Source organism: Podarcis cretensis (assembly GCF_951804945.1).
Source record: "Podarcis cretensis genome assembly, chromosome: 4".
Classification (NCBI taxonomy): Eukaryota; Metazoa; Chordata; class Lepidosauria; order Squamata; family Lacertidae; genus Podarcis; species Podarcis cretensis.
In genome coordinates this window covers 8,638,129-8,665,968 of record NC_137173.1, presented here as the reverse complement: position 1 = coordinate 8,665,968, position 27,840 = coordinate 8,638,129, and the positions used below count along the sequence as shown (strand labels likewise).

Here is a 27,840-nt window from a genome sequence, read left to right as displayed (position 1 = left end):
TTCTGTGCGCTGCTCTGGTTCGCCAGAAGCAGCTTAGTCATGCTGGCCACATGACCCGGAAGCTGTACGCTGGCTCCCTCGGCCAATAAAGCGAGATGAGCGCCGCAACCCCAGAGTCGGCCACAACTTGACCTAATGGCCAGGGGTCCCTTTACCTTTACTAAGTCCCGTTGAACTAAATGGGATTCACTTTTCAGTAGAAATGCATAGAATTGCACTGCATGGAAGGTGGGGGGGAAAGGGTGAGAGGAGCTTGTGTTGGGAAGGTGCAGGGAAGAAAAGGGAAGCAGAAGAGTCAAGCTCCATCTCACACTCACGTTTGAGTTTTTATTTACAAAAATTAAATGCAAAAATTGCAAATGAAACAAAAATAGTTTACCGTTTGTAAAAAATAAACAAGATGTATCCTTAAAAAGAGTGTGCCTTATTTTAATAATAAAAGGCTTCCAGTTTTGAAATAATCTGTACTGTTTTCACCGTTTTAGTTCCAATAAATAATCACTCTGCCATATTCATATCTATTGTTTTTCCATTCAGGAGTGGAAGGATTAGAGATTGTTTCTCAACATTTGGCACAGCATATTCTGAATGCTCCAGATAATTTATACACAAGCTAAAAGGCACAGGTCCTAAAACTAATCCTTATGGAATTCTGATTTCTACATCCTTAATGGGAGAACTGCCCATTTATTCCTATTCACTGCTTCCTGGTTTAACCAGTTTTTGATCCATTAAAGAACTTCCCCTCTTATTCCATGATTGCTAAAGCTTACTTTTGTCCTCAGTGCAGTGGCTTTTAATTTTGCTGAACAATAATATCTACAAACATCAGAAAACTATTGATCAACAGGATCTACTAAGAGTCTTCAGGACAGAGCAGGATTACAATTTAAAACAGAAATTCAGTTCTGAAATGAGATCGTAATGCATGACAGAAGTTGTGTGTTATTAAACAATTTATTTACAGCAACCAAGACAAAAACTATATAATTTTAACAAGAGCCATTAAAGTCAAAGGTTTAACAGACGTCATTACAGTACACCAAAACGTCAAGGTCTCAGTTTTACAATACTTCAAATTCTTAATGGGTCACTTCAAGTTGAGAAGTATAAAATCACTCTAACCACCATATATCTAAGCTCGCCTTACTTAATAGTTCTATACATCCAAGCTGTCTGCAGTGCAGGAAAATAAAACACACTTTAAAATGAACATACGTGCAGCGAGATTCCACTGCCTGCTGTTGTTGTATAAATCACATGGAATTTGTTTCTATATCTACTGAGTTACTTTATCCAACTGTAGCAGGATTTGGATTATAAAAGGATACAATTACAATTAATAGCACAAAATTCATTCAGCCTGGACAATAAATATGCCCTTTAAAAACATTGTGCAATTTGTTACGTGATAGTATTTCATTATGTTGCCAGGGGAAGAGTGATATTTGCTACAATTAGAAACAAAAAGCTTTTAAAAAAAGAACACGTAATGGTCGAACGACACAGAGGGCTCAACCGTTTCCTCCTACTTCATTTTAAGATAGCTTCATATTGTTAAGTTAAAAAAAATCCTTTTAGTTTCTCTATTTTAGCGACCCTCCGCACTTCATCAAACACGTGAGGGGAAAACCAGTGAATTTAAGAATATCGGCTTTAATTATCTGCACAATCGGAAGGAATTTCAGGAACCAAATAGTCGTGTTGAAAAATACGCCTTTCGAGCCATCTGGTCCCCAAATGCAACTAGGCATTCCGTTCTGGCAACTGTAACCCTGGATTAAGGAGCCATTTGGCACCCAGGTTTTATATCTAAGTTTCTAACATTGGTGGGAGCTAAATGACAACACAAAGGAAGATAATGTTCCAATGCTATCTATCTATCTATCTATCTATCTATCTATCTATCTATCTACACACACAAAACTCCACTACTGATTCCTTCTTTTGGTTAATTTCTTTTAAAAAACCCACTATGGTGGGCAAGCATCCGACTCTCCTATCTCTCATCCCTTCCCATGATTATGGTACAACCCAATACCAAATTCTTGAACCGTTATCAAGTGTCAAAACTTCGGCAATAGACAATATCTCAGCTGAAGCCTCCAGCCGCTGGGATCACATGCGAAGCAGAAGCGGTGAACCAATTTCCTAACAACTTGCTTCCCCTTAAAAAGCGATGCGTTTTGTCCAGGAGCGTTCTCAAGCTCCAAATATTAAAAACAGAAGATCTAAAAAGCTTACTTCACCTGAGAAATATTCAGTGAAGTCAACGGGACTAGGCTGGCTCATTTTTTCTCCTCCTTCTCGTGGATTATTACTTTGTGGATAATAGCATTGTCCTGGCAGCGTAGCGATTCATTAACTATAAGCTCAGTATTTCTTAGCTCAGTGTTAACAGAAATGTAGGAGAATTCCTTAACAGTTTAGCATAGCAGCAGAAATTAACTAAGAACATCCTGCAATCTTTCTTTTTTAAGCCGCCACACTTTTAAAGCCAAGAATGACTACAAAAGGATACCTTTGGTACAATCCATCTCCTGTTAACTAAGCTCACTTCTGCTATCCCACTTTTTTCCCCCTGCTGACCTTAGACAAGTACTTCCCAAATCACACCCTCATTTCATTTCATAGCCACATGATGTTATTGGGCTAATCTCGACCTGTTCAGCATCACGGGACAGCTTCAATATTTGAAAAGGCTGTAATGAGTCTCCACAGGCCTCTTAGGTCAGTCAGATGTTAACTGTTAAAGTGAAGCTAAAAAGGATCTAGGTGCTATTTTTTTTATAAAAAAAAACCCTGTCAGATACAAAGGTTTGCTCTTCCAGGTTCTCAAGCCTAAACATCTTTATTGCCAAGTTCTGTGATTTATGAACTTCTTTGTGTTCAGAGAGATCAATCTCATATGTACCAATAAGTTGGCGACTGGTTTTTCATATGTCCATGTATAGCCACCTGCCTTTAATCCAAACTATTTTTTTTAAGCTTAAGGAAATGATTGATTTTTAACTGTACCCACCTGTTTCTAATCTGACATGAAAAACATGTGGTTTAGATCCTGATTTTCCTCTAATCAGACTTTTTGCTTGCATTTCAAACTGAATTGAAGAAACCCCAGTAAGGAGCTGCAAATACACACACACACAAAACCGAGGGGTGGAATGGCTGAAAATGTAATGTTTCCAGTCACATCTTGAAAAGAAAGCCCTGTGCACTCAAAGAAGGGATTACATTCCAATTCACGGTAAGAGCTGCCAGGTGAAAATGGTTAGACTGAGCTTTTCTAGGGTGCCTCCTCAACCTGAGGTATTTGGGATTCAGTAAAGTGCAAAGACTGGGTAGTCTCATGGCTAGCAATTCATCCCTCTGCAAGTGGAAAAAGGTACACATTAGTAGCAAGTTTCCTTGCCTGTCTCCCAGCTGTAGCCCCATGAGTTATATACAGTGGTACCTCGCAAGATGAATGCGCAAGACGAAAAACGCGCAAGATGAAAGAGTTTTCCGTTTTTTGAGTCCGCAAGACGAATTTCCCTAAGGGCTTGCTTTGCAAGACGAAACGTCTTGCGAGTTCTTGCGAGTTTGTTTCCTTTTTCTTAAAGCCGCTAATGGCCGCTAAGCCGCTAATAGCCGCTAAGCTGCTAATAGCCGTGCTTCGCAAGACGAAAAAACCACAAGATGAAGAGACTCGCGGAACGGATTAATTTCGTCTTGCGAGGCACCACTGTATCTGCAACATCTACTGTGCTTCAGGAAAACAAGTACAGTGGTACCTTGTGTTACGGACGGGATCCATTCCAGAGGCCCGTCCGTAACGTGAAATGCCTGCAACTCAAAGTGCTGTGTCTGCGCAGGCACACAGCGCGATTTGGAGCTTCTGTGCATGCGCGAAGTGCGATTTAGCGCTTCTGCGCATGCGCTGAAACCTGGAAGTAACCCATTCCGGTACTTCCGGGTTGCCGCGGGACGTAACGCAAAAAGACGCAACATGAAGCGGACGCAACACGAGGTATGACTGTAGTTTGCTTTTGCCACCCAACTGGCTAACGGGGGGGGGGGGGAGGAGGAGGAAGGGAGGAAGAAACACAGGAGATTGTTCCTGTTCTAGCAAGTGCCACCAGGCACCATAATTTATCTGTGTCATGTTGGGCTGGCTGCTCCTGTTCTGCTGGTGAGTCTTCTTGCCTTTTCTCTTTCTCATCCTCAAATGGGTCCATGTATCTGGCTGTTAACTAGAAGGCTGGTGGTTTGAGCCCACTCAGGGAAAGCTGTGGGCAGGATTCCTGAATGGCAGGGGGTCAGACTAGATGACCCTCAAGGTCCCTCCCAACTCTGATTTGAACTTCCCACTTGGGGTTTAAAATTTATTCCTTTCCTTACCTAACACTTAAAGAACTTAAAGAGCTCCCCAAAATTATCAAAGTGTTCCATATCAGACCTGCATAGCAATTTTTCCCCCCAGCTGCAAAATATATAGTTTTAAAAAGCTGGGAAGGGAAAACCTTACCCAAAGCAGATTTAGAGCTGGGTGAACTGGAAGCAATTATATATATAGCCTGCTTTAAAAGTACACAAAGACCTTGGTTGCCATTCTGCAAGTGACAGACACACACACATGAACTTCACTGCACCAAACACTACCAAGTCATTATTTACTAATTCTGCATTTGTAAAATGCTTTGCAGTCTGTATCTTGCTTGTCTCGTGCTGGTCTCCATTATACAAATAGAAATCTAGAGCTGAAACTTGTGACTTACCCCAAGGCCACAAACCAAGCTCGCAAAATAGGTGGGACAAATCCAGCCTCAACAGCTACTCTTCAGTGACTAGAATGTGGGGAACCTGTAGTCCTCTAGACTCCCATCAGCTCCAGCTAGCATGGTCGCTGGTGAGGGATGGTTGTTCATTCTCACCCTACACTACAGAGTATTTTAGAGCCGCTGCTTTAAGTAATTCTAGCTTGAAAACTGGATGTGGAGCCTCCTTTCTGGCCCTCTAGCCCCAAAACTGTTGCACCACAGCCAAAAGCATGCTCAATCCACATCTATCTATAACAAGTCAACTTAGTTGTGGGTCATTACTCACATATCAGCATATTGCCCAGGCATGCAGTCTGCAACTAGGTGGCTGGCTTGAATGGCAAAGGCAAAGCAATCCTTTTGACTTCCTCTAAAAACAGTGCCTTCCACTTAAATTTTAAAACTGTTCTTCATAAGATGTCATAGTATTCGTAAGATGCAGCACTAGTTAATACCCCTGCAGCAAAAGGGAGCCAGCCCTCAACGCTAACTGAGAAGCCAACAGTTCAGGAATACTCACTAGCACACGCTCGAATTATACCAATTAGAATGGTCGAATTCTGGGGCCTCGGCCAATTGACCTAATTACCCATGCAGCTTGGGAAAGCCTGGGCTCATTTCAAGTCTACAAGAGACCGGATATAGTTGAAATACCTAATCCCTGAAAGGTCACGAGGGTTAAAACTACTTAAGTGCGAAATTTGGACTCACTTGAAAATTGCTATAATTCCTGATTAGTAGTATTGATACTGTGAGTGATTGCTTAGATTATGGAAGAATTTTACAAACTAGGGTTAAGTAGGCCACAGTCACATTATTTTTGGTTTGATATATTATATGTGCCCTTGAGCATCGTCTGCTGGAGGCGTATTATTTTACACACGCTCCCCACCCCCTGAGATTTCAGAACTACTGAAAGAATACTTCCATTACCATAGCAGAGTTAAAGTGTATTATTATTTTAATACATAATAAAAATATTAAGCAGAAGACTTAGGTTTCCGTAACATTTTCCAGAGCTGACTCAAGTAACTTGAAGCTACTTGTACTCAGAATAAACTCCATCAGCAACTCCCCTTCTACTATGGAGATATGTGCCCTGGTGCTCTCATGATGCATCAGATCAATGGGTAGTGTTAAGGAAAAAATCTAGGTGCAAGGCTGCTCAGTCACCCAGCTGGTTGGGCAGAGCCCGTGGGTCCCTGCGGAATAAAGGAAGGAGTCCAGTCAACTGGAGCAAATAGCTGTAGACCAAAGTTTATTGCGCAATAGGTTCAAAGAGCAAATTTGAACCCCGAGGATGGGGTGACAAAGACTTTTAAAACTTTCCCACCACATCCCAGAATACAGTTCATACAGCATCATTGCTACATCACTGACATGTCACAAAAGGGGAGGGGTTAACCTTGGCAAACATGCCCAGACAAATCCTTGGTACAAGATTAGCATAAGCAGACATGGCAGGGCAAGACTCAGGTACAGTGGTGCCTCGCAAGACGAAATTAATTCGTTCTGTGAGTCGCTTCATCTTGCAATTTTTTCGTCTTGCGGAGCGCGGATTGCCAGGGTATTAACGGTTTTACAAAAAAGAAAGCAAATCCGCAAGACGTTTTCATCTTGCGAAGCAAGCCCATAGGGAAATTCGTCTTGCGAAGCACCTCGGAAAACGGAAAACCCTTTCGTCTAGCGAGTTTTTCGTCTTGCGAGGCATTCGTCTTGCAGGGCACCACTGTATAAGATTAGCATAGACAAGTACCCACCACCCAAAAGTACAATAGAAGTTCCTTTGCATGTCTGGAGCCTGAGGTGAGTCAGGTGATAAGATCTGGCTTCCTTTGGCTAACAATGAGCCCAGCAATTGTCACCTCTGGGAACTTCCTGGAGTCCTTTTTCAAGGGGAAAATAGCTTTGGAATGGAGGAAACTGGGAAAGGAGATGATTTTATATTATTTTTTAAGCTAGGTATTTTCCCTGAGCTGTCAAGTTGAAAGTACAGTGGTGCCTCGCAAGACAAAAAGAATCCGTTCCGCGATTCTCTTCGTCTAGCGGTTTTTTCGTCTTGCGAAGCAAGCCCATTGACGGCTTAGCGGATTAGCGCTATTAGCAGCTTAGCGGCTTTTAGCGGCTTATCAGCTTAGCGGATAAGCAGATAAGCGGCTTAGAAAAGGGGGGGGAGGAAAAAAAAGTCGAAAAAACTCGCAAGACATTTCATCTTGCGAAGCAAGCCCATAGCGAAATTCGTTTTGTGAAGCGCCTCCAAAACAGAAAACCCTTTCGTCTAGCGGGTTTTTCGTCTTGCGAGGCATTCGTCTTGCGGGGCACCACTGTATACATTCAGGCATAATATTTGTAATATTTAACTTTAAAGATGTGCCCCCCCCGGTAATTTCCGTAATAGTTGGAAAGGAAGTCGGACACATGAGTGTTCAATCACCTAAACCAACACATGCATCTGTTCCTAGATGCTGATCATGGCGCCGTACACTGTCTTTCCAAACACGGAAATAAAAATTGGTTCTAAAAAAAAAATGTAACGTACGAAGCAAACCAGAGAGGTGTCTTGTGAAATAGGTGCTATATGGGTGACAGAGACAGAAGGCAGGAATAGTCAAGCTAAGGTTTGCCTCCGCACACTGGAGATGAAGCAACATGAGACTAGAAGATATGGACAGAGATCCTCACAGAAGAAAAAGTTCAGTCCCAGAATGAGAAACACTAGAAAAGAATGAAGAATCGCCACAATGCACATCTACCTCTCAGACTAGGAAAGGTTTTATGAAGTCTGAAACTAGAAGAAGGAGAATCTTAAGTTACTCAGATGTATTTATGCCACATATTACCGTACTGGCTCGAATATAAGCCACACTTTTTCCAAATTCTGACCATGAAAAGTTAAAGTGCGGCTTAAATTCGCAACCTTACAAAAATTGGCTTTCACGATATCGCTGTAGGATTTTCTTCTACACCTGCCATTTACGGGTGTGAATGCCTGCAGAATTTTAAGGGAGCGGCTTTTATTCGGGTATTGTCTTTTTTTCTTTTTCCCCCCTTGAATTTTAAAGGTATGGCATATTTGTGGGTGCGGCTTATATTCAGGCCAATATGGTACATGTCAGTCCACTATAATACTGCCCCTGGGCAATCTGTTTGTCATCTGATTATTCCTGGCAGCTTAGATGAGATGTTTTGCATCATACCTGAGGACGGGTAACTCCTCATTCTTTTGGTTGGAAAATAAATCTGATGGACTGGATTGCCACTGGACACCACTCAGCTTGGAGGCCAGAGTGGCAGAGACCTCCTTAGACTGGGAAGTGAATTGGCTGTGACACATGTTCTGTAAAGAAAGCATCCCCTAGAGATTCATAATGCTCCATCTTGTGCCTTCAGAGCCATATCCCCTTGCGTTCCAAGAGAACAGAGTACTACAAACAACAATGCAGATTCTGTTGCGGAGAGAGGATCTTTTGCAATCCCTTGCTTGTGCCATTGCATCCTGCCACATAGAATCATAGAATCCTAGAGTTGGAAGAGACCACAAGGGCCATCGAGTCCAACCCCCTGCCAAGCAGGAAACACCATCAGAGCACTCCTGACATATGGTTGTCAAGCCTCTGCTTAAAGACCTCCAAAGAAGGAGACTCCACCACACTCCTTGGCAGCAAATTCCACTGTCAAACAGCTCTTACTGTCAGGAAGTTCTTCCTAATGTTTAGGTGGAATCTTCTTTCTTGTAGTTTGGAACCATTGCTCCGTGTCCGCTTCTCTGGAGCAGCAGAAAACAACCTTTCTCCCTCCTCTATGTGACATCCTTTTATATATTTGAACATGGCTATCATATCACCCCTTAACCTCCTCTTCTCCAGGCTAAACATGCCCAGCTCCCTTAGCCGTTCGAACTTTAACACAGGAGGGACTAACTTGTAGTCTCACAGATATGTGGGATAACCAGCCTCATATAACCAACATGCTTAAGTCTAATTAATGCACGAAGGGGTTAATAACACAGAGTAAGCTGTCCTTCCCCTTCATGGATCACTGCCTTGCCGTGGCGAAGGGGCTTGAAGAACTCAGAGAAGCTATGAACTATGCCGAGCAGGGCACCCAAGATGAACAGGTCATAGTGGAGAGTTTTGACCAAACGTGATCCACCTGGAGGAGGAACCGGCAAGCCACTCCAGTATCCCTGCCAAGAAGAAGAAGAGTTTGGATTTGATATCCCGCTTTATCACTACCCTAAGGAGTCTCAAAGCGGCTAACATTCTCCTTTCCCTTCCTCCCCCACAACAAACACCCTGTGAGGTGAGTGGGGCTGAGAGACTTCAAAGAAGTGTGACTGGCCCAAGGTCACCCAGCAGCTGCATGTGGAGGAGCGGAGACGCGAACCCGGTTCCCCAGATTACGAGACTACCGCTCTTAACCACTACACCATACTGGCTCTCCAGTATGGAGAAAACTCCATGGACAAAGACAACAGGCATATAAAAGTTATGACGCTGGAAGATGAGCCCCTCAGGTCGGAAGGCATCCAACATGCTACTGGGGAAGAGCGGAGGGCAAGTACAAGTAGATCCAGAGCTGATGAAGCGGCTGGGCCAAAGCCGAAAGGACGCTCAGTTGCGGATATGCCTGGAAGCGAAAGGAAAGTCCAATGCTGTAAAGAAAAATATTGCATAGGAACCTGGAATGTAAGAACCATGAACATGGGTAAGTTGGAGGTGGTCAAAAATGAGATGGCAAGAATAAATATTGACATCCTGGGCATCAGTGAACTAAAATGGACGGGAATGGGTGAATTCAGTTCGGATGACCATCATATCTACTACTGTGGGCAAGAAACCCGTAAAAGAAATGGAGTGGCCCTCATAGTCAACAAAAGAGTGGCAAAAGCTGTACTGGGATGCAATCTCAAAAATGATAGAATGATCTCGATACGAATCCAAGGCAGACCTTTTAACATCACAGTAATCCAAGTTTATGCACCAACTACTGGTGCTGAAGAAACTGAAATTGACCAATTCTATGAAGACTTACAACACCTTATAGAAGTGACACCAAAGAAGGATGTTCTTCTCATTATAGGGGATTGGAATGCTAAAGTAGGGAGTCAAGAGATAAAAGGAACAACTGGCAAGTTTGGCCTTGGAGATCAAAACGAAGCAGGGCAAAGGCTAATAGAGTTCTGTCAAGAGAACAAGCTGGTCACCACAAACACGCTTTTCCAACAACACAAGAGACGACTCTACACATGGACATCACCAGATGGGCAGCATCGAAATCAGATTGATTATATTCTCTGCAGCCAAAGATGGAGAAGCTCTATACAGTCAGCAAAAACAAGACCTGGAGCTGACTGTGGCTCAGATCATCAGCTTCTTATAGCAAAATTCAAGCTTAACTGAAGAAAGTAGGGAAAACCACTGGGCCGGTAAGATACAATCTAAGTCAAATCCCTTATGAATACACAGTGGAAGTGAGGAACAGGTTTAAGGATTTAGATTTGGTGGACAGAGTGCCTGAAGAACTATGGATGGAGGCTCGTAACATTATACAGGAGGCAGCAACGAAAACCATCCCAATGAAAAGGAAATGCAAGAAAGCAAAGTGGCTGTCCAATGAGGCCTTACAAATAGCGGGGGAGAGAAGGCAAGCAAAATGCAAGGGAGATCGTGAAACATACAGGAAATTGAATGCAGATTTCCAAAGAATAGCAAGGAGAGACAAGAAGACCTTCTTAAACAAGCAATGCAAAGAAATAGAGGAAAGCAATAGAATGGGAAGAACCAGAGATCTGTTCAAGAAAATTGGAGATATGAAAGGAACACTTCGTACAAAGATTTCCATAATAAAGGACAAAAGTGGAAAGGACCTAACAGAAGCAGAAGACATCAAGAAGAGGTGGCAAGAATACACAGAGGAATTATACCAGAAAGAAACGGATGTCTCATATACCCCAGGTAGTGTGGTTGCTGACCTTGAGCCAGACATCCTGGAGAGTGAAGTCAAATGGGCCTTAGAAAGCACTGCAAATAACAAGGCCAGTGGAAGTGATGGTATTCCAGCTGAACTATTTAAAATTTTAAAAGATGATGCTGTTAAGGTGCTACACTCAATATGCCAGCAAGTTTGGAAAACTCAGCAGTGGCCAGAAGATTGGAGAAGATCAGTCTACATCCCAATCCCAAAGAAGGGCAGTGCCAAAGAATGCTCCAACTATCGCACAATTGCACTAATTTCTCACGCTAGCAAGGTTATGCTTAAAATTCTACAAGGAAGGCTCAAGCAGTATGTGGACCAAGAACTCCCAGAAGTGCAAGCTGGATTTAGAAGAGGCAGAGGAACCAGAGACCAAATTGCAAACATGCGCTGGATTATGGAGAAAGCTAGAGAGTTCCAGAAAGACATTTACTTCTGCTTCATTGACTATGCAAAAGCCTTTGACTGTGTCGACCATGGCAAACTATGGCAAGTTCTTAAAGAAATGGGAGTGCCTGATCACCTCATCTGTCTCCTGAGAAATCTCTATGTGGGACAAGAAGCTACAGTTAGAACTGGATATGGAACAACTGACTGGTTCAAAATTGGGAAAGGAGTACGACAAGGCTGCATTTTGTCTCCCTGCTTATTTAACTTATATGCAGAATTCATCATGCGAAAGGCTGGGCTGGATGAATCCCTAGCCGGAATTAAGATTGCCGGAAGAAATATCAACAACCTCAGATATGCAGATGACACAACCTTGATGGCAGAAAGTGAGGAGGAATTAAAGAACCTTTTATTGAGGGTGAAAGAGGAGAGTGCAAAATATGGTCTGAAGCTCAACATCAAAAAAACGAAGATCATGGCTACTGGTCCCATCACCTCCTGGCAAATAGAAGGGGAAGAAATGGAGGCAGTGAGAGATTTTACTTTCTTGGGCTCCATGATCACTGCAGATGGTGACAGCAGCCACGAAATTAAAAGACGCCTGCTTCTTGGGAGAAGGGCAATGACAGGCCTAGACAGCATCTTGAGAAGTAGAGACATCACCTTGCCAACAAAGGTCCGTATAGTTAAAGCTATGGTTTTCCCAGTAGTGATGTATGGAAGTGAGAGCTGGACCATAAAGAAGGCTGATCGCCGAAGAATTGATGCTTTTGAATTATGGTGCTGGAGGAGACTCTTGAGGGTCCCATGGACTGCAAGAAGATCAAACCTCTCCATTCTGAAGGAAATCAGCCCTGAGTGCTCACTGGAAGGACAGATCCTGAAGCTGAGACTCCAATACTTTGTCCACCTCATGAGAAGAGAAGACTCCCTGGAGAAGACCCTGATGTTGGGAAAGATGGAGGGCACAAGGAGAAGGGGGCGACAGAGGACGAGATGGTTGGATAGTGTTTTCGAGGTTACCAGCATGAGTCTGACCAAGCTGCGGGGGGCAGTGGAGGACAGGAGTGCCTGGCGTTCTCTGGTCCATGGGGTCACAAAGAGTCGGACACGACTAAACGACTAAACAACAACAACAACAAGCTGTCCTTGCCAAGCTTAGCTAGGTCACTCTTCATCAGCATGAGGGGAAGATAACCAAGCCTATTGTTGTACATCTTCCTATCTTGAGATGCTCAGCAAGTGAAGAGGTTTTGAGCTGGTTAGTGCGGCTCAGATCACATGGCTCTTATAAGCCGTCCTTGTGTTCCTATACCAATAATTTAGGAACTTTCACCATTATAACTAAGCCAAGTTTTACTATCTGTGTTTTCTGACTGACGAATGGAAAAGCACATGAACCTGACCTTTGAAGAGTTTACAAGTAAACCGGTTTAAACTTACCAAACGGGTGGTCTTTTTCTATACTAGGGGAAGAGGGAAACTTTAATTGGAACTCTGAAAAACATATTTTAAAAGCCTATATTTCCACACTTTACTTTGCTGCATATTTTGTGATTTTACATCTCTGCTAGGGTTCTCTCACCTAAGAGTATTTGCCCCAAACCTGGATCTTGACATCCAGGGAATTCTCCTTTCATGATACCATTTTTTTTCCTGGCCAACCAACAAGATGTTGCTAGAATCCAACCCCCATCAGCCTGAACCAGCATGACCAATGGTCAGAGGCAATGGGAGTTGTATTCCAGAAACATCTGGAGAGTTAAAGTTCAGCTACCCCCCATTTTAATCCAATGCAAACAATGTGCATATGCACCAAATTCCACTTCTAGCTCGTTTTTTTGTTGTTTAGCCAGTACAAAAACAAAGTAGGTTGTAGACAAGCAGAGACAAAAATTTAGCTGTGGAAAAAACGCCCAATCAACTAGCAGCAAGGGTGTAGTCTTAAGTAAATTTCCTAGAGTTTATGAGGGGCCGTTAACAAGGAAATATAGTAAATATATATATATGTGTAAAGTACTTGATGAAAATGACTCCCCCCCTCCCCCCCCCCCGAGGCACATAGTGGGCCATGAACATGGAGAGGCTGAGAAATTTATGAAAGAAATTAGCCTTGTAATATTACATCAACAGACATGCAATATAAAAATGGAAGCCAGGCTTGCAGCTAACTTTATCATGAATTGCCCATTAAGGAATCTTAAACTTCTGCATATGATCTGAGAGGGCTGTACAGCAACCAGTAGCACACAATAATTCATACCATATTTCATCTCTAGAAGTTACAGAGATTTGCAAGCAACAGACCCCCAGTATAGTCTCTCACTCGCTTTATTGCCCAACCTTGCTAAAGTGCCATCAGAGCTTTCAGCCCAAAACATTCTGCTTTAAAGACAGCCACCAAGCTTCCCTCTACAGTAGAGTGGCTGCTCTTGACCAGAACCATAACTTACAGATTTGAAAATAAGGGACCAGCAGCCTCGAAAATAAGGGATCAGCAGCCAAAATAAGAGATTTTGCTTAGCTTATACAGAAATCTGGCACTGATGGAGCCATGCTGCTTTTGCTGCAACTGACTATGTTTTGCAGGGGGTTGGACTAGATGATCCTAAGGGTCTACAACTCCGACCAAAGAAGAGTGGCAGACAAAACTGATGAACGACATCGAGATGGCAAAGCTTACAGGCAGAATTAGAAACCAGGAAGAGGACCTCTTTAATAAAGAATGGGGAAAGTTTATAATTTAGTTGAAAAGCTATTGTAAAGAGTTACATACATTGGTAGGATTGACAGAAAACTTGTAGTAAAAATTTGAACTATGGATGGACAAATGATTTATAAAAACAGAGTTATGAAAGGGACGCAGAGCGGGAAATCACTACATTAAGATGCTGCACTGGTTGGAGGGTATGCTAAGCAGCACGTTGGGGCTGCCGTCGTCCTGGCGCCAGGAGTTCCATTGGCCCTTCCCCGCCCGAAAGAGAGGGAGGGAAAGACTCGCCCACGCCACCCGCCAGCACGGCATGAGGTGGTTGCGGCGCCACGGCGGCCGCTGAAGCGCCGCCCTTCTGCGTCCCTCCCCATCCCCTCCCCTTCCTCTTCCCTCAGGCCACCTCCTCAGCCGCTGGCGCCACCACTGCCACCTCCGGCTTCCCCTGGCAGCGCTGAGGAAGTCTCGCAAGAGAGGGGCTGCCCGCCTGCCGCCACCCATCTCCTCACAACGCGTCCCTGAGGGGGAAAAGGGAGAGCGGAAACGCGGCAGCTCATGCGCGCGCTCTCTCGAGGCGGAGGACCCCGAGCCACTGCTTCCCTCTCGAGCCGGGCGAGCGTGAAACCCGGGAAATTTAAGGGACATCATCAATCCGGGACAGCAGCGGGAAACGACGCTGGGATAAGGGAGTTTCCCGCCAAATAAGGGACGGTTGACAGCTATGGCCAGAACGTGGGAGGGTCTGGAAGGTTTTCCTTTGATGTTTTTAACCATGCTGGCCAAGGCACTGTTCAGCCTTTGCCCACCAAACCTGAAGAACACCAAGCTTGCTATTCACACTATGACATTCTGCTGCCATGTGTGGCTGGTATTCAAGACAAGCATCTGATAGACCTTATTGATTCTCTTGATGCCATTTTTCATTCCCAACTTTCCACGGTGCAGTAACATCATGCTGCAACATGGACTGGGCTCGAGATAAACACAAGGCCAGTCATCACAGTATGCTGCTCAGCTAAGAACTCAGGTTAGTAACATATAACAGGGCAGGTAGCAACTTTTCCAGATAACGTGCATTGCATTTCTCCACTCGTTTCAGGCCATCAAGATCTACCCTAATGAGACATATGGTTAATCACTCTGGGATACGGGGTTCTGGCCTGGGTAGGCCTTCGGTCTGAACCAGAAAGGCTCTTAGGCTCTTAAAACAGGGATAGTCAATGTGATGCCCTCCAGATCTTGTTGGACTCCAACTCCCATCAGACCCTGTCTGCAAGGTCAATGGCGATGGATGATGGGAGTTTCAGTCCAAAAACATCAGGAGGGCTACTGTATCTTCAAACACAAGACTAGCATAGACCAGTGCCTCCTCGCTCCGAAGATTCCCTCTTGGAAAACTCAGTGCATGCATTTCTTCCAAACTCCAGGATCACCCTGGAGGTTAAGGACCCCTGGACGGTTAAGTCCAGTCAAAGGCGACTATGGGGTTGCAGCGCTTATCTCGCTATCAGGCCAAGAGAGCCGGCGTTTGTCCACAGACAGCTTTCTGGGTCATGTGGCCAGCAGGACTAAACCTCTTCTGGCGCAACAGAACCCTGTGATGGAAGTTAGAGCGCACGGAAACGCCGTTTACCTTCCCATTGCAGCGGTACCTATTTATCTACTTGCACTGGTGTGCTTTTGCACTGCTAGGTTGGCAGGAGCTGGGACAGAGCAACAGGAGCTCACCCCATTACGGGGATTCGAACCGCCCAAGAGGCTCAGTGGTTTAGACCATAGCGCCACCCACGTCCCTTATCGCCCTATTAAGGTGTTTCCCACCAGGAAAGTTGACTGGTAACCCTAGGAATTTTCCTTCTTCTGTGGCGTGTATTTGTTTTCTCTGATGCATCTCCAGTCCATTGGAGGCTAGAGGAAGGCGGGCGATCCCAGTGGACGGGGTGTCAGTTGTGAGGAAAGAATGACCTTGCCTTGGCTCACACGCTTGACTTTAGCCTTCACTATAAATATGTGGTTAAAGGGGAAATCCAACAATTCTAAGGGGAAAAATATTTAGCAGCAAAATGATACTTGCTCTGCTCAACAGTACACAAAGCACTTTAACGGAGGGTGAGGCAATCCTGGTGGTGGTGAGTGCTATTTTATGAAAATGAAGCATTTTGCTAAAAGCACACCAAAAACACTTTTGCTCTTTATAGTGCTGCACCAGTGATTTATGAAACATAAGTAGAAGCGACTGAAACCTTTCTAGAAAGGTTTATTGGAGGTGACTTTTTCTAAAATCATCTCCACCCCCCCCCCCACCCTGTGCCTTCCTATCCTTTCTCGACAACACACACAACCTCTGATCTTACGCTCTCCCGCAGAAAGCTCACTCCGGAGGAGTTTGAATGTTTGCAAACATTCCGACAGGCAGAAAATAGGTTGAACCTCGGGTCCACACACAATCTGGCCATTTTAAACATGGGATTTAAAGTATTTTAGAGACTGCAATTGCCTTCAGTTATATGATTATATAATAAACATAATGTAATATAATAAACAGTTTTACTGATTCATTCTTTGTGTTCAATAGATTTTAAAAGACTGTTTTAAAGGTAAAGGTAAAGGACCCCTGAGAGCTAAGTCCAGTCGCAGACGACTCTGGGGTTGCGACACTCATCTTGCTTTACAGGCCAAGGGAGCCGGCGTTTGTCCGCAGAGTTTTTCCGGGTCATGTGGCCAGCAGGACTAAGCCACTTCTGGCGAACCAGAACAGCGCACAGAAATGCCATTTACCTTCCTGCCGGAGCATTTGCATTTTTGGCGTGCTTTCAAACTGCTAGGTTGGCAGGAGCTGGGACCGAGAAATGGGAGCTCACCCTGTCGCCGGGGATTCGAACCGCCGACCTTCTGATTGGCAAGCCCAAGAGGTTCAGTGGTTTAGACAACAGCGCCACCCGTTTGGCAAATAGTTAATATCACATTTGTAACCCTGTTCTTCCTCTGAGAATCCCATGGCAGCATACCTGGGACTATCATGTTGTGTCCTCATGAGAGCATTGGGAATGGAACGGAACCCAGAATCTGTCCAGTCCAAAGGCAACAGAAACATTCTTCACAGTTGAGCAGGCTGGAGCAAGCCAGGTTAGATGTTCCTTGCATGCGCTCTAAGCGGCTCAAATGTTGAAGAGAAACATGTATGTAAGGAAATGGCTTGAATTTACGTTTGAGGGAAACACTGTTTGAAACAGCCAGCTCTGCCAGGTCTGGGTGCTAATGTTATTTGGTCCCAACATCTCACGGGAGATAAGAGAACAAAACAAGATGTCAGCCACAACTTTGGAGGGATTTTTATGAAGTGCATTGGATTGTGTGTGAAAAATAAGTTACTCTGACCAAGATTTGACAGCCCCCACCACAAAAAAACAAAACAAAAATAAAATACACTTACTCTCTCTCTTTCTCGGTCAGTTTATCGTTAATATTATCTTTGATTGCAGACCTGGAGCCCTTGTGAATTATTGGATACCTGAGTGGCACTTGCAGGAAGAAGGAAATCATGGAGACCAGATGAGCAGTGTAGCCCAAAGCGACAGCATTGCTGCTATCATCCTTTGCTGTAAAGGAGAACAAGCACACAGTTCAGAGTCACTTCACCCTATTTAGGTCCAAACGGCAGCTCATTGCCATGTTTTGAATTGGCTATTTCTTACTGCACAAAGCTCTTCAACTCTGTTGTGTGTTTTTTTTAAAATGGGTCACGGCAATTAACACTGCAGGAAAAAAATGAGCTGATAGACTGGATGATCCTTGGGGATTCCTTCCATTTCAATGATTCTATGGAGGGGTCAACCCTATGGAGGGTTGTGTTGCTTCCCGGACCCTCCTAGCCACCTCTTGATTCTATGCCAGGGATGACCACACCCAACCTCTTCTGATACCGTGTTTTCCGACACTAATAATAATAATAATAATAATAATAATAATAAATTTTATTTATACCCCACCCTCCCCGGCCAGAGCCAGGGTCAGGGTGGCTAACACCAGTAAAATTACAGTAAAAACATAATGGGGGGGGGACCCCAATTTAAAATACAGGTTAAAATGCAATTTAAAATGCAGCCCCATTTTTAAAGTAGCCCATAGATCAAAACCGTAAGGGGAGGGAAACATAAGGGTCAGACTGAGTCCAAACCAAAGGCCAGGCGGAACAACTCTGTCTTGCAGGCCCTGCGGAAAGATGTCAAGTCCCACAGTGCCCTAGTCTCTTGTGACAGAGCGTTCCACCAAGTCGGGACCAGTACTGAAAAGGCCCTGGCCCTAGTTGAGACCAACCTAACCACCTTGTGACTTGGGGCCTCCAAAGTGTTGTCATTTGTGGACCTTAAGGTCCTCTGCGGAGCATACCAGGAGAGGCGGTCCCGTAGGTACATGGGACCTAGGCTGCATCTGTCACCAAGTGGAAGTTTTCCCCACTTCCTACCTAACCAATTCTTCCCCACCAGCTTGAAGCCCTCACTCTCACCTTAACCCTTATGTCCGAACTCCTCTGTGGGAGAGGAGAGACTACCCCTTTTAGCCCACACTTAAGAATCCACCTTTCCTGAGAGAATATCTCCTGCTCTCCCACTCCTTCCCATTAGGGCACATGAGCTAACTATCCTGGCTTACAGATGTTCTCATCTCCTATGCATTTGGTTTTTAAAAAGAAAAAAGAGGTTCTGCTTTCCCATTTTTTTTAGGCTTTCTGAGAATCAGTCACACCCGGCTTCCATGAACTCATGCCAAGCTTTTGGTAAGCGGAGACAAGACATCCAAACTCAGGGGGGGTGGGGGGTGGAGAGATTGCTCCCTTTATATAAAATGGGGGAGGGGAAAAAACATGTATTTCATTACAGCAAACTATTTTGGTGTCACGGATTAACCCCATCTTCTCCTGCCTGAATTTAAATTTCCACAACCTGTCTGGCGTTAAACTTCCAGGAAATCATACGAAAGGCACTCTTTTCAATGCAACCTGCCAATTTCGTTTCACCACATTCAATTTTCAGCTATGCCGTGGGGGGCGGCTCACCTAATTCTATGTGACAAGTTTGCTGAGAACTGTAATCACTTCATGGGCACTAGCAAGCTGTGACAACCTAAAAAATGGGCTGCTAAAAAGTTCTCGACACAAGGGGAGCCGTTGGACAGGATTGTAATAGAGCAAGGAATAGTATTTATTTACGAAGATTTTAAATTGGTGCATAACATACCCCCTGTTTAGACAGCTACATATGGGAGCACATTAGCATTTAACCTTTATTAAGGTCAGAGAAGAGCCACATCACACGATAAGTTTGGTAGATGTTTGACACACCGCTAACTCAGAATTCAATCATCTAAACCTTGGGTAGGCAAACTAAGGCTCGGGGGCCGGATCCGACCCAATCACCTTCTCAATCTGGCCCACGGACGGTGCAGGAATCAGCATGTTTTTACACAAGTAGAATGTGTCATTTTATTTAAAATGCATCTCTGGGTTATTTGTGGGGCATAGGAATTCATTCTCCCCCCCGCAAAAAAAATAGTCCGGACCCCCACAAGATCCGAGGAACAGTGGACCAGCCGAAAAAGTTTGCTGACCCCTGATCTAAACTGATGCTCAATCTATACCGTGGATAAGAAAAATGACTTCTATGTGACAAGGGAGAGAAGTTTTAGGGGTGAAATCACTACTATTCTTTCTTTTGCAATGTAATGAAGGTTCATATGGAAATCTGGGCTAGTAAGAAATGCTGCCAAGTAGCAACAATGATGGGCTTGCAAAATAGGGCAAACTGCAAGAAATCAAAGTGAGTCACTATTTACTGTATTTTTCGCTCTATAAGACGTACCAGGCCACAAGACGCATCTAGTTTTTGGAGGAGGAAAACAAGAAAAAAAATATTTCTGAATCTCAGAAGCCAGAACAGCAAGAGGGATCGCTGTGCAGTGAAAGCAGCAATCCCTCTTGCTGTTCTGGCTTCTGTGATAGCTGCGCAGCCTGCATTCGCTCCATAAGACGCACACACATTTCCCCTTACTTTTTAGGAGGGAAAAAGTGAGTCTTATAGAGCAAAAAATACGGTAAATTTGTTTTCTTAAAATATGGGTACCCATCATGGAGATGTTAGGAACATTCGTTTGAAAACTGTCTCCTGAGAAACAATGGAATCCCCCCCCCCAACTGAAATTTGCTGTCTGGGTTTCTCTGCTGGCGTGCCTGCACAGGGCAATTAGGTATCAAAAGCAAGCAGGTAAATAGCCAATTACCTTGAAAGTCTTCAGAATTGGGCAACTTGACTCCACAAATAAAATAATCCTTTTGATCATTCTGTGGATTTAATAGCAGAAAGTGAGGTTGGAAGGGTGCCCATGCGAGAATAAAAAACCCGAATTGTAAACAACAGAATCAAAATCTGAGCATGTAATGGAAGCAGGCAGGTCTTCGAATATGTGCCATGAACGTTTAGTGGGAAAGCGAGTCAGAAGAAATCAAAAGCCACGTTTCACTTTAGCATTCCTGATTTGACAGCAGCCTGCACCGCTCTGCATTTTGCTTGCTGCCTTCATTACTTATATCGATGGCCCCATAAACACGCTCCTGGCCTAAAGGTATTCTTTGCTTCTGAGAACTGAAGGTGGGCCTACAGGAGAATCCTAGTGCAGAATATTTTAGGGGACCTATCCTATGTCCCCAGAGTCACTCAACAGGGTGTGATTGCTACACCGTGCCATACCCTTAACAGAGGGATCATTGATCTCAGGCTCCTCAGTGCGTCTGCTTCAGCAGGCGGCAGTTCCCCAGTGCATTGAGCACGGTTCTTTTCCAGCCCTGTGATCAAAGTTCTTTTTATCTGGAGATGGTGGAGGCCGGAGCTGTAGCCTTGCACATGCTATAGGTAGGGGCCTATCTATAGGAGTCTACAATATCTTTGGTTTGACATGCCGACGGTTCCACAATTGAATGTGGTATCCCGACTACAGCTTCTGAAGCTGGCGTTACTGGAGAATGCGAAACTCACCAGATCAATAGGGTAAATATAGGAAAGCTCTGAAAGTAATTGCCTGCATCTGATGGTCAGCTGTGCATTGGTCTTCAAGAACTGCTCTCTGATGAAAAAGACAAAAATTGAATGAATACCTGAAGGGTCAACACACATTGCTCCCAATCACTCACAATAGTTTTAATTATGTTTAAAATTCACAGTACTGCCAGATTATAGTGCAATATATACACGACTAAAAAGGAGAGCTACCTTTAATAAAAGTGTAAGATACATTGGCACAATTAAGAGAAAAATGACCGGTGTTTGTTTCAGCAACTCCTCCAGCTGAAACGAAATCCCCTTCCTTTGTATCTACTTTCTCCTAGACAAGAGGAGGCAGAGGAACTAATTGCTGCTGAAAACTCACACAACCAGGGGTGTGGGATGTGTTTTTTCTGAGTGAATGAGCTTGCAGCAGTGTCACCCATTGGGACCAGAGAATCATCTTAAGGCCACTAGTCCGGGTGAGATCTCTGACTTAACAGGTTTGAGGACAGCAAACACATTGACTCTTTACAAGTTTCCCCCAGGGAGAGGACTCGCAGACAGAACTATAGAATCCAGAGGAGATTCCTGGTCGGTGGCAGCAACTGCTAGGTCCCTCTGTCAGTCATGAGAACTCGTCAGCAAGACACTTCTGTGTGTTTGTGTGTATGCACGAGACACATACCGTATTTTTCGCTCTATAAGACGCACATTTTCCCCTCCAAAAATGAAGGGGAAATGTGTGTGCGTCTTATGGTGCAAATGCAGGCTCCTTGGCTTCAGCGATAGCAACACGAAGCCTCTGAAGCACAGTGGGAGCGCTCCCGCCATGCTCCGGGAGCTTCACGTTGCTTTCGCTGAAACCTGGAGAGCAAGAGGGGTTGGTGCGCACCGACCCCTTTCGCTCTCCAGGCTAAGGATAGCCACCTGAAGCTCTGGAGCGCGGTGGGAGCTCCCGCTGCACTCTGGAGGCTTCGGGTTCCTTTCGCTGAAGCCTGGAGAGCAAGACCCAAAGCCTCCGGAGTGCAGTGGGAACACCCACCAAGCTCCGGAGGCTTCGGGTTCCTTTCGCTGAAGGGTATGTGCCCCTTCAGCTAAGGCACTGCGCCCCTTCAGCTAAGCGGGAGGAGAAATGGAAGGGGCTCTGTTTCTCCTGCCGCTTCGCTGAAGGGGCGCTGCGCAGAGAGGGGGAGAATTTTTTTTCTTGTTCTCCGCCTCTAAAACAAGGTGCGTCCTATGGTCGGGTGCGTCCTATAGAGTGAAAAATACGGTACATGGGCGAAGAAGAATTAGTGAATCTGTCAGCTCATTTGCTTCACCTCCTCCAATCACCATTCCAACTACTGAATCCACAAAATGTCCAGTCTTTGGCCCCACAGCTCCCAATATGTAGTGTCATAACCAACAAGTACAAACTGAACAGGGTAATTTTCAACCCAGGATTCATGGGTACAGGTTTGGATTGACCATGGACAGCTCCTCAGGTGTGGGGTCTTGTTACTGCACTCCATCCTTTGAGACTTATCGAATCTGCGGAATTCCTGAATTCTCTGGGATAATGCTCCAGTTAGCGTGAAGAAAATGGCGGTGCTGTTATGGAAGCATTCCTCAGGTCTGTCAATCGTGACGCCTGCCTGCTCTCAATGGGGCAGTATTCCCCATGAAAGAGCAAGGACATTCCATGTTATTACTGGAGGGCCAAAGAGCCTCCATGGCAAGGAATGTCTATGCCTAGCTACAATCTGTTCACCGCTAGTACTGGTGTGCATGGGACCCAATACTTGTGAAGAGCTGCTTTTCCAGTACCTTGCAAACCAAAATTTCCTATCGGGGGAGAGACCACACTTGCTGAAGTGGCCAGAAGGATGGTGACAAGAAACAGGGCATTCTCTGTGGCGGTGCCCCTTCCAGGAGAAGTCAAACACTCCCCCAGACTGCCGTATTCTGGCAGAATGTTAAACCCTTTTTATTTGCCTAGGCCTTTGAGAGCTAGTTTTGCTGCTGCTATTTGCAGTGAAGGTTCTACCAGCTGTTTTTTTTAAAATGTTCTTTTCAGTGATGTTTGAACTCTTATTGTGTATAGCATTTTTATGTTGTTGGCTCCCTTTCGGACGGAAGCACAGGGTAGAAATCCGACAAACGAAAGATAAGGTCAGCATTTCACTACTACAACCAATCCAACTACTACAACCAAAAAGACAAACTCCTTTTACCTCTTAGCAGTGCATTCTTTTCTCAACTCTTGCAAGGGTTCTTTGTCCAGTCGGAGCTTCTGATATTCTTCCTCAAACGCATTTCCTACCAGGGACATTTTTGGAAGAAAGTATCTGATTGGTTTTTGTGTGTTTCAGCACTAAATACTGGCAACAATCGCAACACTGTTTTTGGAGTATTTACAAAGAAAGCAATACTATGAAATATGGTTTTAAGGAATGCCTCTTGTTGCCAAACACCTTAGAACCATCTCTATTACTACAAGTGTGAACCCATCTTTTGGAGAACACCTAAATGCATCACTAAGGAGCTAAAGCCAGGACGCTATGCAAGCTTTTTGCTAGTTGCTGTGATCTCTCCTAATTGCACCATTGGTGTGCTCTTGGATTTCTTCCTTCTTCGGAGCTCACAAATCAACAGAAGACCTCACAGGTACCTTAAGACAACTGGTTGGAAAGACTTGCAGCTCTAAAACGAAGAACTGCATCACAGTGGCAGCTTGCCAGAGGGGGGAGCCACTGACCTGCCCTCCCTGTGCTACAGCACCACCACTGCAGATAGATATCAAGGGAGCAGACAAGAGGCCACTGGAGTCCCACCTCATGCTACAAAGCTGTTTCTCAATAGGAGTAACCCATTGCTCAGCTACAGATCAAGCTCCTCTGATGGCTCATCCTTCTTTGATCACCTACTTTTCATGGGAAGGCATCTGCTAAATTGGTTGTACGTGCAGTATAGAGTTATAATATATAACTGAAATGTAAATTCACACTTACCTCTGTCAAATAGCGCACTTTGTTCCTTATGTAGCAAGGCAACCTCTCGGCCCAGCGCTTTCTTCTGCCTTTCTAGCTCATTCCGAAGCACCAAAATCTTCAACTGTAAACACTCACTCTCTTTTTTCTATTAAACAAATTAATAAGAGGGCTGCTCATCAAATATGTTGACACAGAGGATGGCCATCTGTCATGTATGAGCTAGATGAGATTCCTGCATTGCAGGGGGTTGAAACAGATGACCGTCGGGGTCCCTCCCAACTCTACAATTCTAGGATTCTGGTTTGACTGTTGCACTGAACACAACATGATAGGCTCAGAAAAGCTTGAGGATTGAGAGAGCCATTTGGGAAGAGATCAGAGCAAATTCTTGAGAGGCTCTCTTGAAAGCACCCATGCAAAGCCAAAGTCACCCGACTTGGACTACAAGATGTCAAGGCCTGGGAGCAGCAGAGCCTCCTGCAATGCAATAGCTATCAAGACTTGTAATAATCTCATGATGGAAGGACACCGGGATCATAAAGCCTGTCTAGCCCCTCAATTATGTCATCGTCCAGTACAGGCATCCCCAATCTTCAGCCCTCCAGATGTTTTGAACTACAATTCCCATCATCCCTGACCACTGGTCCTGTTAGCTAGGGATCATGGGAGTTGAAGGCCAAAACATCTGGAGGGCTGCAGGTTGAGGGTGCCTGGTCCAGTAAATAAAATAATAATAATAATAATAATAATAATAATAATCAGCCCCCTTTTCATTCATACAGACCATAGTGAGCTGAATTATTTTCTTATCTGCTGCCATGCCTTTTTAACCTGAATTAAACATTAAGATTACAACTTAATGTGATTTTAACTGGACATTGTTATTTGATTGTTACAATATTGCTGTTTTAATTATTTTATTGTAAGCCGCCCTGGGCATCCCACATGGAAAGGCAGGAAGACAAGTTGAAAAATTAATAAATGCAGTCCCTGAAAGGGCTGCACTGGGAGCCTCAAGGGGTTAAGAAAATCCCAGGGCTCCTCAACGGAGAGCTCAATGCACAACGTGCTAAAGCTGCTGCACACGCACACCTGAAATTTGGGCACTCCCAGCGAGCGGTCTTCATTAATAACAAAACCCTAGGCAAAGTCTGAGATCTCTCTCTTCTTGCTGCATTCTGCAACTACATTTTCTCCCAGAGCAGCCTGAGCAAAGTATGAGGCTTTTGCAGTCCACAAATCTCTTCAGAGTTTAAGCTATCAATATCCTTTCCCTCCCTGCTTGTACAAAGGCAGAATGCCTGACGTGTTCCCATTCCAAGCAGCTCACAAGCCAACATAAAGATGACAGGCTTCACTTTACCTTGGGGACCGAAAACGAACATGGAGAAGAGTTATTTAAAGTGATAAGGAAATGTGGCTTTTGTTATGTTATTTGTAGATTTGATTTATGGGCTTATCGTGAATATGCATCTATGCTCTGTGCCCAACTTGCATGTAAACCCAGTGGAGAAGGCTTGATTGCCTCAACACAAGGCACTGGGGCCGAAGGAAGAAAATTAGTTCAGTGCTGAAAGAGGCCCACAACGGTACAGTAATCCTCTGGCCAGAGAGATAGCAGAACTCCCCATGTTCCTCATCATTTAAAGCCAGCTTTATGAAGGACTTCAATTTTCCATTATGTGTCAAGCCTTCCAGACTCGTTGGAGAACCTCACTGAAATAAAATGCAGGACTCCCCAATCCGAACCAAGCATAACATCATGAAGAGAATGGGATACAAGCAGATTGGCTTCTTAAAATTGATACGAGGCACCAGGTGCCTGCCAGGCTGTGCCAATATAAATTTCCAAATTAAGTCACTAGCTATACTGGTCCCCATTCTAGACCGTGCTGAGCCCTTTGACATTAGTCGGCGCCAACAGATTGCTTTGTTCCAAATTCTTCTTTTTAAAAAAAACAACTGAGCCTAAGTTGACAATTAAAATGTTTGTCACTGTGCCCGAAAAGTCATTACATGCATTTTGCTCATCCTCAAAAGCTTGGAGTGTCACAGCAAGCTCAGCTATTACACTCGGCCCAAACAATTACAAGGTTCACCACACTTTCCACTGGTAGCTCATTAATCCCAATCTGTAAGAGTTTGTTTTTCCTGGCAGCCACTTTTTGCTCATTCGCCACAGAGCCAGCGTTGATGCTTTACAACTGCAGAGCATTAGGAGGCCTATTAATTTGGTTTTTCCCTCTCAGCAATTTAGGCTTAATCCAATACATCAAGACGTTGGGACTTTCCAGACAAATATTTCCATTTAATAATAAAAAGGGGGTTGAGTTACATGCAAGAGTGACAGTGCTTGAGAAAGTCCATACATCTGTAATTATTACACGAAGACATCGAGTGATTTCTCCTGCACGTGAAAAACTCGTCGCTGCAGATCAAATCACACCTAATTATCAGGGAAGAGATTGTCTGCACAAAGTGTGAGAAAACTGGTTGAGCATCGCTGTACTCCACAGACTAGGATTCCCCAAACCTTTTACTGTTCGCATTTCCTAACTTTTGTAAATATATTCCTGAATTTCATTGGTTACAGGTTTGTAACTTTGCATGTTTGCCCCCACTCAAGCCAGGCACCTCAAATTCCATGATATTCGGGTCTCCTAAGTGATAATCAAGACCTAAATACAGAAATAAATAAATGGTTGGCTTCAAATTGCGAATAAGGGACATAGGATGATCAGCGGTGGGGTTTTGTCCACCAGATCATTCTTACATTAGCTGAGACCTAGGCACAGAAAGGGCCTGCACCCTAACAACTGCTCACACCTCTCTAACAAGGTACTCCCTTCAGATTTTGAAAGCCCTCTGATTATATGTGCCCATCAATGTTTTACTCAGGGCATTTGAAATCAAGTGAGAGAAACAAATACATCCGGGAAACCTACCAGCTCCTTGCTCGTCGACGTAAGCCTCAGTTTCTCTTCAATCTCCCTTCCTATTTTCTGAACAGTTACCTGAGTCTGTTTAATTGCACACTGGGCCCGGTGGAGCCTGCGAACAAACAAACACACACAGAAGAGTTAAAACAGCCTTTGGAAATAAACTACGCTGCATTGAACATGCTGGAAGCTACTTTCTGAATGCTTCTCTCGACTGTCTTTGCTTTAAAATGATGCTGATAGTGTGTTTTTAAATTGCTGTAACCCTCCCTCCTTTTGGAGAAGGGTGGGTGATAAATAGACTATATAACTAATAATAACAATTCCCGCTGGTATCAACAGAGTATCAACACAGCAAAGGAATGGGGTGAACTGGGATTCAAATGGGTCCATACTCACTGTACTAAGCTCCTGCTTGGAAAATGGGTGTGAATTCACCCACAGGGTTTCAACTCAAGTTTAATGGCCCTCAACCAGCTCATCACAGAGCCCAGACCTTGGTCCATGCCCGATTCAGATGTTATGCAGAGCTAGAGCTGCGTGTCTTCAGCATACTGGAGACATTTTGCTCTGAATCATCTAGTGCAGGCATGGCCAAACTTGGCCCTCCAGATGTTTTGGGACTACAACTCCCATCATCCCTGACCGCTGGTCCTATTAGCTAGGGATGATGAGAGTTGTAGTCCCAAAACAGCTGGAGGGCCAAGTTTGGCCATGCCTGCTCTAATGAGTGCTCCCAATGGCTTCATTTGGCGGTTATTGGGTTGTTGTTTTTATTTCGATTATGTATTTTGTGGTTTTATATTTTGATTTTATTTGGTGAACTGCCCTGAGACCTCCGGGTATAGGGCAGTATATAAATTCAATCAATCAATCAATAATAATTGAATAGCGTTGAGGACAAAATTGTGCCCCATGGCACATCATAACACAAATGTCAGGAGGTCAAGGGGTTTCCCCGCAATGCTACTCTCTAAAAGTGCCCCTGACACCCATCCCAAAGAGTTGTCCCAGATA

General features: G+C 44.4%; 1 protein-coding gene across 1 annotated transcript in view; it reads right to left on the bottom strand.

Annotated features, from left to right (window-relative positions):
- The window catches only part of UVRAG (UV radiation resistance associated), a 92,373-nt gene that overhangs the window by 20,378 nt on the left and 44,155 nt on the right, over positions 1-27,840 (bottom strand). The window contains exons 7-12 of the mRNA XM_079973745.1: positions 26,830-26,935; positions 23,903-24,029; positions 23,126-23,210; positions 20,904-20,991; positions 20,152-20,212; positions 17,309-17,474 (exon numbers count right to left, since the gene is read on the bottom strand). Coding sequence (XP_079829871.1) covers positions 17,309-17,474; positions 20,152-20,212; positions 20,904-20,991; positions 23,126-23,210; positions 23,903-24,029; positions 26,830-26,935 — 633 coding nt within the window. The remainder of the gene's footprint in view (positions 1-17,308; positions 17,475-20,151; positions 20,213-20,903; positions 20,992-23,125; positions 23,211-23,902; positions 24,030-26,829; positions 26,936-27,840) is intronic.